Genomic DNA, 15,224 nt, shown 5'->3' with positions numbered 1-15,224 from the left:
GGGGTATCCATTTTGGGGTGAAAGTCTTCATTCCTATGTACATTGTACAAAAAAACCTGTTTTTAAATTGACACAACTGCCAAAAAAATGAAAATTGTAATTTTTTTCCTACTGCTTTGCTTAGACTTATTCAAGAATTGTAGGGTAAAAATACACAGTACACTCCTCGATGAATTCGTTAAGGGGTCTAGTTTTCAAAATGGGGTCATTTGTGGGGGTTCTCTGTCGTTTTGGCCGCTCAAGGGCTCTACAAGTGGGCAATGGGGCCTAAATCACTTTCATGCTAAATTTCTGTTCTGAAAGCCACCGACTACTTCTTTCATTTTGGGCCCCGTTGTGCATCCAGACAAAAGATTAGGGCCACAATGATTATGTCTCTGAACACGGGACAAACAGGGGTATCCATTTTGGGGTGAAAGTCTTCATTCATGTGTGTGCTGTACCAAAAAAGCAGTTTTTAAAACGACAGAATTGCCAAAAAAAACGAAAATCCCATTTTTTTCCTTTTGCTTTGCTTGAATTCATTCAAAAAGTGTGGGGTCAAAATGGGCAGTACACCCCTAGATAAACTCGTTCAGGGGTCTAGTTTTCAAAATGGGGTCACTTGTGGGGGTTCTCTTTGGTTTGGGCCGCTCAAGAGCTCTACAAAAGTGCTATGGGCCTAAAATGCCTTCAAGCAAAATTTATGTTCTGAAAGACACCGACTACTCCTTTCATTTTGGGTCCTGTTGTGCATCCAGACATAAGATTAGGGCCACAATGGGTATGTTTCTAAACACGGGAGAAAAGGGGGTATCCATTTTGGGGTGTAAATCCTCATTTTCATGGGCACTATAGGAAAAAAAATATGTCTTTAAAATGACATATTTGCAAAAATATGAAATTTTATTTTTTCTCCTCTAATTTGAATTAATTCCTGAAAAAAACTGGTAGGGTCAAAATACTCATGACACCCCTCAGTGAATACATTAAGGGGTGTAGTTTTTAAAATGGTGTCATTTGGGGGTGTATTTATTATTCTGACACTCATGAGCCTTTGCAAACTTGGCTTGGTGCAGGAAAACAAAGTGTTCCTCAAAATGCTGAAAAGTAATGTTAAATTTGTACGTCCTGTAAATGGTTAAAAAAAACACAAAAGTTTTTCAAGTGTGCATTCAGAATAAAGTGATCAGATGGAAATATATATCTTATCAAAAATTTGTACAGTATGTTTGGACATATTTGAGATATTACAGTTGAAAATGTGAAAAAATGACAATTTTTCAAAATTTTTCCAATATTGGTACTTTTAATAAATATACACAAATTATATCGGTCTCTTTTTACAACCAAAATGAAGTACAACATGTGGCGAAAAAACAATGTCAGAATCACTTGGATATGTAAAGCCTTTACGGAGTTATGCTACGTTGAACGACGCATGTCAGATTTCCAAAATTTGGCTCCGTCACTAAGGCGCAAACAGGCTTCGTCACTAAGGGGTTAATTCAGAAGAGGGCAGAGAGGGGCTGGAGACTGAGCCATTACACAAGTTCAGAGATGGATTTACTAGTGAATATCATTCTGCAACTTATTATGCACTGTGATACAAATAACCTGCAGAAACCAAATGATGAAAAACGTTTATAAAATCCTATTGGAATAATCATTTTCAGACAAAGATGCATGCACTTAAGTGAAACTAAACGCCTCCAAATGTGTCCATAAGGACCAACTGCAGTAAATTTAGGGCACTTGGTCCTGGGCTTTAATCCCAGACGATAGTAGAAATATGGTACAGGATTAAAGCCTCTGTTCCTGCAAGGACCCAGAGGGGAAGAAAAAAGCGTTTTTTAACTGCTTCTGTCTTCTTCTTTCCCGGGTAGATAGCTATGTACTAATGAGTGGAAGTATTATTTTCACTATGTGACCTGGCAATCATGTGACAGCTGGGTGACCCGTTACAGCAGAGCTCTAAGGTCTTAGCAGACCCTGATCAGCTCTGCCAGTGACTATGGTTACTACAGGGGAATGTTTTCCCCTTTAACTCGAGCTCCTATGCATACCCCAGCTACAGTGGAAAAGTGTGAAGTAAAAAAAAAATGGCTCCAGAAATAAGTAAAGAAAAAAATGACAGAATAAAATAAAAATATATACATAAACAAAATGACCCACCGCCAACACCAATAAAAAACCATCACCGTATGCGCCCTGCAATCCAAAACTATACACTTTATATATCAAAACATCCAAAACGGGGGCGTGTCCAGCAGCCATGCTGTGAGGACGCACAGAGCCTGAGCTCCGTGGCAATCCCCACCATCCTGCACCCATCCTGACTGCCCGACGAGAAAAAAAACGCAAAAGAACTCACCCGGACACAGGTGACCACCCCCAGCGAGGATAGGAGAGACTCAGCGGGCATCCGACGGCGAAATCGGCAGATACCGGCCCTGGGCCTGCTCCCTGGACTCTGGCCCCGGCACTTCCTGCCGTGACGGACGGCGCGTGCTCCACAGCTCCCCCACATAAGAAGACCCGGCGGGACGCCGGAACCCTCTACAGCGGCTGGGAGGAAGAGGGGAAGCGACATAGCGGCCACCAGATTGCCCTCTCTGCACAACAGGGACCGAGGGGAGTACAGCCCCCCCCTCCCCCCCCAGCCACAACAGTAGCTCGGCACAAAAAGTACCCTACAGACAGAAACGAGGAAGCACCCCCATAACTAAATAGGGCTCATTGGTAACCTGCGCCACCTTAACATAAGGTGCAGGGTGGCACCCCATCCGTCTGGGCACTACTCTGAGTGAATACCACCAGACCACACAAGGTGACTGCCAGCCACCCCACAACTTCTGCACCCCTGAAGCAGGGAACCAACCCACAACTGGCACCGTCTGCAATCCATACTACCCCAACATAAGGGGTAAGGCGACACCCCACCTGTTAAGACACCACTCCAGCCCGGAGCGGGCAATTGCCACCAGGCCGCACGCAACGTCTGCTGACGACCCCGCAGTCACCCAACCCCTGAAACGGGCGAATAATAATACACGGAACAACTCGTGGACACCCATCTCTCCCTGCAAGGAGGTGCTGGGGCACGACTGACGGCATACCAACGTCCCGCGAAAACGCAGCCACACCAGCTGAACGCTGACCATCAGAGCCGCTACTTTCACAACCTAGTGCGGCCCTCAGCTGTAATTCTGGCTGCGGCAAACAGCAAATATTGAATATACTCCACTGACAACTAGCCAAAGCAAGCAGCTCAGAAACTTCTTAATCCCAAACCTCCCACCCCACCGCAACGGAGAGTATCTATACATCTCAAACCCTTGCTCACAAGAAGATCCTCTACTGACCCCTCAGTGCACGAAGACCGCAAACATACCACCGCCGTTCTCCTCCCGCAAGCGGGCCAACCGCAAGTCTTCCAGGATGAGCCGCAGTACCCCTACACCGATAACGGAGCGTCTCAAAGCCTACGCACTCGAACCGACAACAGACACCCCACGTCGATCAACCAGATTAGACGAGGACGCGAGCAGGGCCTCAGGCTCCGCCCTCTCCCCAGAGACCGTAAAGGAACCAACGCTCAGGCAGGTCACAGCACAGCTCCTAGAGGCCATACAAACCAGCACTACCTCCCTAACCGGTAAAATCGAGGAGGTTAAAATTGAAGTAGGACTCTTGCGACAAGATTTGCACAACCTCAGCAGCAGAGTAGGAGAGGCCGAGACATGTATATCGCAACTTGAAGACACCATGGCTCCAATACCAGACAAACTCACAGAACTTGACAAAGCAGTGAACACTTGGTCCCAGCGAGCAGACGACCTTGAAAACAGGCTGCGCAGAAACAATCTCCGAATAATAGGACTACCGGAACGCGCTGAGGGTCAAGATCCCTGCTCATTTATGGAAACCTGGCTGAAAGAACTCTTGCCAGAGGCCAAATTCACCGCGGCCTTTGCTATTGAGCGGGCCCACAGGGTCCCGGGCCGCCCCCTACCTCCAGGAGCACCCCCAAGACCGCTGCTGGCAAGACTCCTCAGCAGCAAAGATAGAGATATTGCCCTCCAGGCAGCGAGGCGAGTGCAGAACCTCCAATATCAGAACGCTAACATTTCTCTTTTCCCAGATTTTTCGGCCGCCCTTCAGAAAACCAGAGCGTCCTTCGTGGCTGTCAAGCGCCGTTTGAGAGAGGCCGCCATGATGTACCCAGCTCGCCTGCGTGTGGTACATAATGAACGAGCCACCTTCTTCTCCACTCCAGAGGAAGCTGAGGACTGGCTCAACCGCATGCCAAGATCGCCCAGACGTCAATGATCTCCTGACAGGTTCACCCGGGAGGGGGGAGGGGGACGAAGGACTTGGGCGCTCGGTTACGGTCAGTCTGATATCCCCTATGTTTTTCAAGATTGCAAATGTATACACCTGTATCCGTTTCCTGTTTCCCCCCCCCTCTCACCCTCTTGACTACCACTATCCCCCCACCCCCCCTCGGACCTAGACGCCAGCGACCTCTTAACAAGCTTGCCTGGGGGAGAGGAGGGAGATAAAGGGCCTGGATACCAGACCACGACCAATTCAACGCCCCCCATGGCCTCCAAGATCGTACACGCATACACCAGCGTCTGCTCCTTGTCTGTCTCCTTTCTCCCCCCTCCCCGCCACTACCATCCTTCCATCCCCCTGTGTGCCACTCCTCAGTAGCAGGATTTAACCGAATAGGAGAAATTATAGAAAGAACCTGCTACATACTTAGTAAAAATTCTTACTGGTATAAACAAGTACAAGAAACTTCAGTCGGGCAGAGAAGCATATGTACCTGGGATAATGGGGGCCTAGAGCTCTAAGCAGAATTAATCTGCCTGACTGTGCCCAGATCTACCATCGTTTATTGGGTGCACAGTCTTCCCCGTTATTAAACGCACGTTTAAGTTATGTTAAATGTTATGATGTTTGTAACACCTTGGCAACCTGCTATTGATGTAATCACAATTGTAAAGTTTTGGATAAGTTTTTGCAGTACAATATATGGAACCTGTTTCGGTCGGAGCCGGGGAAAAACATCCCTCGACCCTTGTTCGGGGGGACCGGGTGGCGGACCGAGCGCGGGCTCAGCTTGACATACTGGGGAACCCCCATCCGCATAAACATAGAACCACGCGAACCAAATGGCCAATATAAATATTCTCTCCTGGAATGTGAAAGGGATGGGAGCTCCTAGAAAAAGATCTATGATCTTCTCTTATATCAGAAACCATAACCCATATATAGTATGCCTCTAGGAGACACATATGATCTCTGAGAAAACAGGGCAATTACAGAAACCATGGGTCCAATGGGCTATCCACTCAACCTATTCCTTATACGCCAGAGGAGTATCCATACTAATCCACAAGCGACTGCGATGGGAACCGGGACGCACAGTTAGAGACCCAGAGGGCAGATTCTTGTTCATCCAGGCATGGATAGAGTCCCTGCCCTACGTACTAATCGGGATATACCTCCCCCCACCGGCCAACATAACAATTCTACACCAGGCGGCCCAATTCGCCACCCAATACCCCAATGCCTCTATAATATGCATGGGCGACCTAAACCTGGTACTGGACCCCCAGTTGAATAGGTTCAGCGCCCCGCACGCTCACCCGGCCCAAACCAACCCCTCACCTCTGGCGCAATTTTTGCAAGAGGTTGGGTGGCGAGACGTTTGGAGAGTTAGTCGACCGGCGACCCGCGAATACTCCTGCCACTCTGCTGGCAGGAATACTCTCTCCCGAATAGATTATTGCCTCGGGAATGCCAGACTATGCACTGCAATAACCCATATTACCTACCTCCCTAGAGGCATATCAGATCACTCCCCTATACTTATAGAAGTCTCCACACCTGACACACATGCCCATAGGCATAACTGGCGTGTACACCCATTCTGGTTAAACCTATTCGGAACAAATGATAGAATCCCCGACCAACTCTCCGCTTTCCTAGAACTTAACCAGCCGGACACCGACCCGGTAGTGTTGTGGGAGACATTAAAGGCCTTCTTAAGAGGTGCTTTAAAATCATCTATATCATATATCAAAAGGGAATCCTCTAAGCTAGAGCGCGAGATGGTGTCACAATCTGAACGCCTGGAGGCAAGTTACGTTGCAGACCCAACTGACGAACGTAGGGAACAGTGGCTAGGACAGGGCAGGCAATACCTAACTCACCTACAAGAGAAGGCCCGTAGAGCCTCCTTTTTTGTAAAACAGCGATTCTATGAACTTGGCAACCAATCCAGCAGCCTACTGGCCACCCTGGTGCATCAAAATTCGGCATCACCGTCGATACTCCGTATCGCATCGGAAACAGGAGAAATTCTCCATGAAAAAAAACTTGATAGGAGCAAGATTCCAACGCTTCTATAAGGACCTCTATGCCACTGGATTCCATGCCACACAACAAGAACTAACAAGCTTCCTATCTAACCTTAATTTCCCTACACTCTCCCAGGACCAACAGACCCTAGTAGATGCCCCATTCACACTGACTGAACTCTCAGAAGCCCTTCAGGAGATGTCCAGCGGTAAAGCCCCAGGCCCAGATGGCCTACCAATCGAGGTATTTGCAAAATACCAAGAGACACTCTTACCCACACTACTTGAGACGTACAATGCTGCCTACGACAACAAGTCTCTGCCCCCATCCTTCTATGAGGTCACAATCGTACTGATCTTAAAACCGGGAAAAGACGCTTTAGATTGCGGCTCATACAGACCCATCTCCCTCCTTAACTCGGACTATAAACTCCTGACAAAAATGCTAGTCCGACGCCTCAATGGAGTTATTCTAGACCTGATACACCCAGACCAAACCGGATTCATGCCGGGCAAATCTACAAGAGAAAATCTGCGAAGAGTCCAGGCAATAGCACAAATCGGATCGGTAGACAAAACGGACTGGGCCCTGGCTTCACTAGACGCAGCTAAAGCCTTTGATTCCATAGAGTGGCCCTTCCTGCTCCAGTTGCTGAAGAGATTCGGGTTCGGAGACCGTTTTATTCAATGGATCTCTCTAATCTACAAAACACCACTGGCAGCAATCTCCGTGAATGGCACCTGCTCTACGTACTTCCCCCTGTGCAGAGGTACTAGACAGGAATGCCCTCTCTCCCCGCTTCTCTTCGCCCTGGCCATGAAACCGCTGGCCATTATGCTACGGACGTGCCCATTGTACCACGGGATTAAAATAGGAAATCGGGAGAACCGTGTGGCGCTATACGACGACGACCTTATGCTATTTATGTCGGACCCAACAACCTCCCTGCCCCGCGCCATAGACATCATTAATAAATTTGGAACCTTCTCAGGTCTGCAGATCAACTGGTCAAAATCCGCTCTAATGTTCGTTTCTGCACAAAACCCCCTACAACACACGGACTCACTGTGTGGCTTACGAGTCTCTAAAGACTTCAAATATCTGGGAGTCCAGATCACCAACACAATTTCCCGAACCCTAGACCTGAACGTTTATCCATTAATAGACCTTTATAGATCCAAATTCAAAATATGGGGATCACTACCCCTATCAGTTGCAGGCCGTATTAACCTGATTAAAATGATAGTCCTACCAAAGTGCCTCTATACCCTGCAACACATCTCTGTACCAGTCCCGATGAAGTTTTTTCGTACTATGAACTCCCTCATGATCTCCTTCATATGGGGAAGTTCCCGCCCAAAACTTAAGCTCTCCACGCTACAGAGACCCAAGGATGAGGCCGGGGCAGCACTCCCTGATTTATTCCTATATTACCTTGCTGGTCAACTGATACACTTAAAATGCTGGCTGAATGACAGCCCACTGCCCAATTCAGAGGCTCACCTGGCCCAGGCTCTAAACACCTCCAGCCTCTGCTGGAATTACCCGCCACCGTGAAGGGCAAAATACTACCCAGCCATAGGCTGGCAATGCGAGTTTGGCGCCAGACTAGAGAGGTGAGCGGATTTTCTGACATAGCCGCTGACATGCCGCTGTGGAGGAACCCAGGGCTAGGGGAACTGCGGCTATTAACAGACCTAGAGATATGGGAACAGCATGGGATAGCTCACTTAGGAGACCTATATAACTCTAATATCCTTCGAGCAACTCCAGGCCGAATACCAAATACCCTGATCCCACTTCTACAAATACCTACAGATCCGGCATGCGCTCCAGACGCAATTCCCGCCAATGAGTGGCATCATATCTCATTACCCATTAATCGGAATATTAAAATCACAAGGGCCCCGAGGACTCATTACCCATTAATCGGAATATTAAAATCACAAGGGCCCCGAGGACTCATCTCGACATTATACTCCCACCCAACAACTTCAAAAGCCGCTAGGGAAATCCCTCCCGCCCTGACTAAGTGGAAATCTTTGATTCCAACGCTGACGGAAGAAACCTTCCAAGAGATATTAGAATCGCCTCTATCTGTCTCCCCCTCAGCAAATAATAAATTGACCCAACTATACATAGTTCAACAATGCTACCTCACTCCGGCGAGACTACATAAGATGGGCAGGATCCCCTCCACACACTGCATTAGATGCACCTGCACATACGCCGATTTCTGGCATATGATCTGGGACTGCCCGCGGATCCGATCATATTGGGACGAAGTCATAAACCTGCTCTCCGCGGTCCTCGATATCCCGGTCCCCGCCACCCCAGAAATCTGCCTTTTCGGAATCCTTGATGAGGAGCAGTGGCAACACTACCACAGAATATTCCTATGGGAAGTCCTGTTCATAGCCAGGAAAGTTATCGCAATGAGATGGATGGACCAGAGAGGCCCGACCGTGACAATGTGGAAGAAAATCACAAACTCAATTATACCCTACAACAATATAGTATATAAAGCCCGCAAATGCCCGGACAAATTCCAAAAGGTGTGGGGCCAATGGTGTGACTCCTCACTGACCCTGTTCCCTCCGCAACCGCTTTCATTAGCCATATCAGCGTTACAAAGAAGGTAGTAAAGTCCCCGGGGGGGTCGTGATGGGATCGGGAGATTCTGCCCCGCGCTCGGTCGGCCACCCGGAGTGCAATAATATACCTACTCCCTTTTTAAAAAAAAGAAAGCACCTGGATGGCCCCGACTCCGTACCGCAACATAACCGGTTAATAATCATAATTTGGTGTAAAGGTATACATGTCTACTTATGACGACTCCTATAGCAGACATATGCTCTAAAATATGCCTCAGCACGGTTACACCTTCCTATATAGACCCCTCGCCACTTCCACTCTCCCTCACATACCCACCCACCCTATGTCACCATGCTTTTCTTTAATCTTAACAAACCCCCCTTTCACTCCTGACCAATGAAACGCCAGACATGATGTAAACTGTAAAGCACAGGCCCGACCGGCTTATACCTCATACTCAAGATTATGTACTGTACAATGTTCTGTTTTTGTACCTGACATGTTGTTAACCTATCAATAAAACGAGTTTAAAAAAAAACAAAACATCCAAAACAAAATGAGGAACCCATTTCCATACTTTATTTTAGCGTAAATATACTAATTTAACCCCTTAGTGACGGCCCCATAGTATTTTAACATCCTGGCTAACAGGGCTTTAATCCTAGAGGACGCAAAAACATGCATCCTCCGGCCACGTCCCCCGATGGGATCTTTATCCAAGGACCTTTCCCAAACTTCGGCACATGCGCCCGTCCGCAAAATGGCAGACGTAAGCGCAGAAGCTAAGGAGGGCTCAGGAAATTTAAAATATCCTTGCTCCTGGAGCAGAGACTGAGGGCCGCGGTGAGCGGTCCTGGTCATATGATCGCCGTTATCTAATGGATAATTACGATCACGTAAAAGTTAAAAACAGTTGAAGTGTAATGCTCCTTTCTGTTTGGACCCCGTAGTGCATACAGACATAAGATTAGGGCCACAATGGGTATATTTCTGAACACTGGACAAACAGGAGGATGCATTTTGGGGCGCAAGTCTTCATTCATATGTGTGCTGCACAAAAAAACTGTTTTTAAAATGACTCAATTACCAAAAACATAAAAATCATATTTTTTGCTTCTGCTTTACTTAGATTTATTCAAAAACTGTGGGGTCAAAATATGCAGTACACCCCTAAAATACGTTAAGGGGTCTAGTTTTCAAAAGGGGGTCGTTTGTGGGGGTTCCCTGTCATTTTGGCCGCTTAAGGGCTCTACAAGTGTGCAATGGGGCCTAAATTACCTTCAAGCAAAATGTCTGTTCTGAAAGCCTCCAGCTGTTCCTGTCATTTTGGGCTACTTTGTGCATATGGACATAAGATTAGGGCCACAATGGGTATGTTTCTGAACACGGGACAAACAGGGGGATCCATTTTGGGGTAAAAGTTTTCATAAATATGTGTGCTAAAGTTTTTAAAATGAAACGATTGTGAAAAAAATGAAAATCGTATTTTTTTTACCTTCTGCTTTGCTTAGATTCATTCAAAAGCTGTGGGATCAAAATATGCAGTACACCCCTAGATGAATTCGATAAGGGGTCTAGTTTTCAGAATGGGGGTCATTTGTGGAGGTTCTCCATCGTTTTGGCCTCTCAAGGGCTCTACAAGTGGGCAATGGGACCTAAAACACCTTCAAGCAAAATGTCTGTTATGAAAGCCATCTGCTGCTCCTTACGGTTTGGGCCCTGTTGTGCATACGGACATAAGATTAGGGCCACAATGGGTATGTTTCTGAACACGGGACAAACAGAGGTATCCATTTTGGCGTGTAAAGCTTCTTTATCATGTGCACCCTAGAAAAAAAATGTCTTTAACATGACATATTTGCAAAAATATGAAATTTTATTTTGTCTCCTCTAAATTGCATTAACTCCTGAAAAAAAACTGAGTCAAAATACTCCTGACACCCTTCAGTGAATACATAAAGAGGTGTAGTTTTTTAAATGGGGTCATGAGTGGGGGCATCTATCATTCTGACAACTATGAGCCTTTGCGATCTTTGCTTGGCGTAGGGAAACAAAGTGTTCCTCAAAATGTTGATAAGTAATGTTAAATTTGTACGTCTCCTAAATGGATTAAAAAAAACGAAAAAGTTTTTCAAATGTGTGCTCAGAATAAGGTAAACACATGGAAATATATATCTTATCAAAAATTTGTACAGTATGTTTGCACATACTTGAGATATTACAGTTGAAAATGTGAAAAATTAATATTTTTTTCAAACTTTTCCCAATTTTGGCACTTTTAATAAATATACACAAATTCTATTGGTCTATTTTTACCACCTAAATTAAGTATAATATGTGATGAAAAAACAATGTCAGAATCACTTGGATATGCCAAACCTTTACAGAGTTATTCTGTTAAAGTGATACATCAGATTTCCAAAATTTGGCTCCGTCACTAAGGCGCAAACAGGCTTCGTCACTAAGGGGTTAAAAAGAAAACTATAAATTACTTCCAATAAAACAAACAAAAAACGGGGAAAAGTCAGTGGAAAAAGATATAAAAAATAGCCCTATGTGTCACAGGAAAAAACTCAACAAAAGCAATTTTGGTAGCTGAAGAAAACAAAATAGGGCAGTAAAACCACCACGTGGGTAAAATCCCTAAAAAGAGTCTGGTCCTTTAGGGGTTAAGCAGTACAGGGCGGTCCGAAATTAGGCTGATGTAGTTCAGTCATAGCCATATATTTGCGCTCTCCCTGCCCTCTTCCATCCTCTAGCCATTTATTGATAGGTCTCTCCATATGTACAGTAATAAAGAGAGACCTGTTAGTGGCTGGAAGGAGGGGGAGGGGAGCGTGAATATATGAATATGAATAAGCCACACTAGACTCGTCTCAGGCCATATTGCACTACTTAAAAAGTAAGTTATACAGAACTGCTAAACTGATCAGTATAACTGACAGACCATTGAAATGAGTATATCTGTCACTATATCTCGCTACCCAGAGTTTGGGGACAATATGGGACGTGACAGTATCCTTTTAGATTAAATTGTACTCAAATGTAATGATATTTCCATTTGTAGATTTTGATAAATACTGTGAACTTCCCCCACGTTTCTATATATAACTTACAGAATCCGTTTTTATCCTCCCTACATTACAGAAATACGATGATACAAAAGACTGAAAACTTTCCATCCCATACAAGAACTCAGCCTGCTAACAATGGCCCCAGCAATCACTCAAAGGACTGACAATGGTTAGCAATCCATGATTGTGCCATTGTTTACTTCTCTGGATCTTCACAGCAACAGGAACAAAAGACATTTCAAAGCTTAACATGGTTTTTCACAAATTTGAAAATGTGATCCACATAATAAAGAATCAAGGAAGGAAATGTGAAGATAATCTTACTGGAATTTCATAATATTCCTCTTTCCACCTCAACGCTAGTTCAGTCTTTCTGACTAAGTTTCTTACAGCAGGGGTTTTTGCCATATACAAGTCCTATCTACAAAGGTGGATCCTAAAGCTTTACTCACGTCTTCAGATTGGAGTTTCTTTTTTCAAAGATTACATAATTTGGACTTTTGAAATGTAAAAATAACTTTGCAGAATAAACTGCTGTATGTACAATAAGAATACCAGTATTTCTTGTATCCTCCATGTATCACTACTTTCCCCTCTGCAGGCTGCATCTCTAATTCGGAGTTCTCTCCGAGTTGGTGGAAGGAATCTACTACTATGTTGTGTGCACTGAGAGGACTGCAGATTTGGCTCATACACACAGACATAACATCATTAAGGAGGACACTGAAGAAGTTCTGAACAGTGGAGATGTGATTTCAGTAGCGGTCTTTATTTTGTTATTTCTGTTACTGGAGGCTGACTTTTTTGCATTTCCAATTTTTTTCAGAATCATTCGAAAGGTGTGTGGCCTAAGTTTTGACAATAATTGCAGCAAATTGTGTCAAATTTTAGTACAATTTGTGGCGTAAACTAAGGGAACTAATAATTGGCATAAACTTAGACAGTCTTAAAATTTGATAGATTTACCATCCAGAACGAGTCACTGTGATGAATCTTGCGCATTTTAAGACTGACTGTCTGACTAACTTTTGGACGGATTGTATATCTCTTAACAAAATCAGAATATTTGTGATGTGATGGAAAGTACAGTAACTTGAATGACTGAATGTGGAAGGAAAAAGAGGTGAGAATGAAGCAGATCTACTTACAATGTTAACAATGCAGTTTAATGCACTATAAGGTATCGATTTAGAATTACTAGTGTCACACAAAAGTATTTAATTAATGGTCCTTCAAGAGTGACCACATTCCATCCAGATATCAATGAAATGCAGTCACTTGGTTCTTATAGCCACACACACACAGGGCCATCAGCAAACTAGCCTTATATGTACTGAAACTTATTATGAAGTTCTTGCGACATGAAGGGCTTCTGCAAAATATCACAAGGGTAATGCATTTACAATGACTTATCCTATACACACACAACACTTTCTGGAAGTAAGACTCCACAGAACAATGCCCTTCTTCTCTTAAGGTCATATAACCCTACATTATGTGTTGGTTGATAAGAGCGGGAATTTGACCAATTCTGAATGATAATCGTCCGGTGTAAATGGCTTTTAAGAGCGAGGAGAAGATAAGAGAAGAAATAACCAAAGACAGAAAAAACTTGTGGCCCTTCCGATGGTGTCTGGGCCGATGACATTGCTACGTTAAGTAATCTAGGATGGAACGATACCATTAGATAGCCAAGTCGAAAAGGCAGGCAGAAACCTAAAGTCTAGCCATAAGGCCCCCAACAAAGGAAAAGTTAGAAACCGCATTATCATCTAAAGATCTGAGCTTTTCCATGTGCCTTAGTGAGTCAAAGACCTCAAGTTATAGTACTCTCGATGCAGGGGTAGTCAATTTCCAAAGCCTATTAATGACCTGACTAGCAGCCATGATAAAATGTCTTAGAAGACCATTCTTGATTTAAGAGATTTTTCATGCATTCCTTACAGCGGTGAACCCATGGCTCTCCAGCTGCTGCAGAACTACAACTTCCAGCAAACACCAACAGCTGTAGAGTTAGCGCTAGCACACCGCTGATCTACAGTAGTGCTTCCTATACCTTTAGAGGAAGCCATATGGTATGTAGTGTATTTAAAGAGATTCTGTCATCAGATTCATGCTGCCTAAACCACAGACAGCTTCAACTTGATACAGAAATGCCCATTACCCCCAAGAGTATTTTACTCTGAAAAGCTGCAGGATTTCAGAATAAATACACTTTGAAGATTGACTCAGAGCTGCGCTTGCTGAGTGACAGCTTTTCTTCCTGGGGTCTATGTCAGTCACTTTAATTTAAAGGGGTTGTCCCGCGCCGAAACGGGTTGTTTTTTTTTCAATAGGCCCCCCGTTCGGCGCGAGACAAACCCAATGCATGTGTTAAAAAAACAAAACCGTTTAGTACTTACCCGAATCCCCGCGCTGCGGCGACTTCTTCCTTACCTTAGCAAGATGGCCACCGGGATCTTCACCCACGATGCACTGCGGGTCTTCTCCCATGGTGCACCGTGGGCTCTGTGCGGTCCATTGCCAATTCCAGCCTCCTGATTGGCTGGAATCGGCACACGTGACGGGGCGGAGCTACGAGGACCAGCTCTCCGGCACGAGCGGCCCCATTCACCAGGCAGAAGACCGGACTGCGCAAGCGCGTCTAATCGGGCGATTAGACGCTGAAATTAGACGGCACCATGGAGACGAGGACGCTAGCAACGGAACAGGTAAGTGAATAACTTCTGTATGGCTCATAATTAATGCACAATGTACATTACAAAGTGCATTAATATGGCCATACAGAAGTGCTGAACCCCACTTGCTTTCGCGGGACAACCCCTTTAAGATTCATTAGCCAATGACTACGAACTTAATAAAAGTGTTCTGTTCAAGCACAAACCACATAATTCACATGTACTATCATCCCATACTCACCTTTGTTGTTTAATAGTGTTTCAATGTCATAAAATCCAATTGTTGAGTTTTGCCAACTGATAGCTGGTTTACTCCAAAGAGCACAACACCAAGCAGCTTCTACTGGTTTACCCTTCGACTGCATGGAATCTGACAACTGCCTTATCTGTATGGTCATTCCATGTGAAATCATCACAAGAAAAAAATGAACTTTTTTTTGAGACAAGAGTTAAGGTACACAAGGAAAGTAGTGTTACAACTAATGTATGACTGGATGTTATGTTTTATTATTCACATATAACT

The 15,224-nt window shown here is 44.9% G+C and overlaps 1 protein-coding gene across 5 annotated transcripts in view; it reads left to right on the top strand.

Annotated features, from left to right (window-relative positions):
* The window catches only part of LOC136611940 (pendrin-like), a 114,831-nt gene extending 102,256 nt beyond the window's left edge, over positions 1-12,575 (top strand). For all 5 annotated transcript variants that reach the window (XM_066591928.1, XM_066591927.1, XM_066591930.1 and 2 more), the window contains one exon: positions 12,097-12,575. In XM_066591928.1, coding sequence (XP_066448025.1) covers positions 12,097-12,107 — 11 coding nt within the window. In that variant the 3' untranslated portion in view covers positions 12,108-12,575. The remainder of the gene's footprint in view (positions 1-12,096) is intronic.
* Positions 12,576-15,224: the final 2,649 nt, after the last annotated feature.

Source organism: Eleutherodactylus coqui, chromosome 2 (assembly GCF_035609145.1).
Source record: "Eleutherodactylus coqui strain aEleCoq1 chromosome 2, aEleCoq1.hap1, whole genome shotgun sequence".
NCBI lineage: Eukaryota > Metazoa > Chordata > Amphibia > Anura > Eleutherodactylidae > Eleutherodactylus > Eleutherodactylus coqui.
This window is presented reverse-complemented; position numbering and strand designations above follow the sequence as displayed.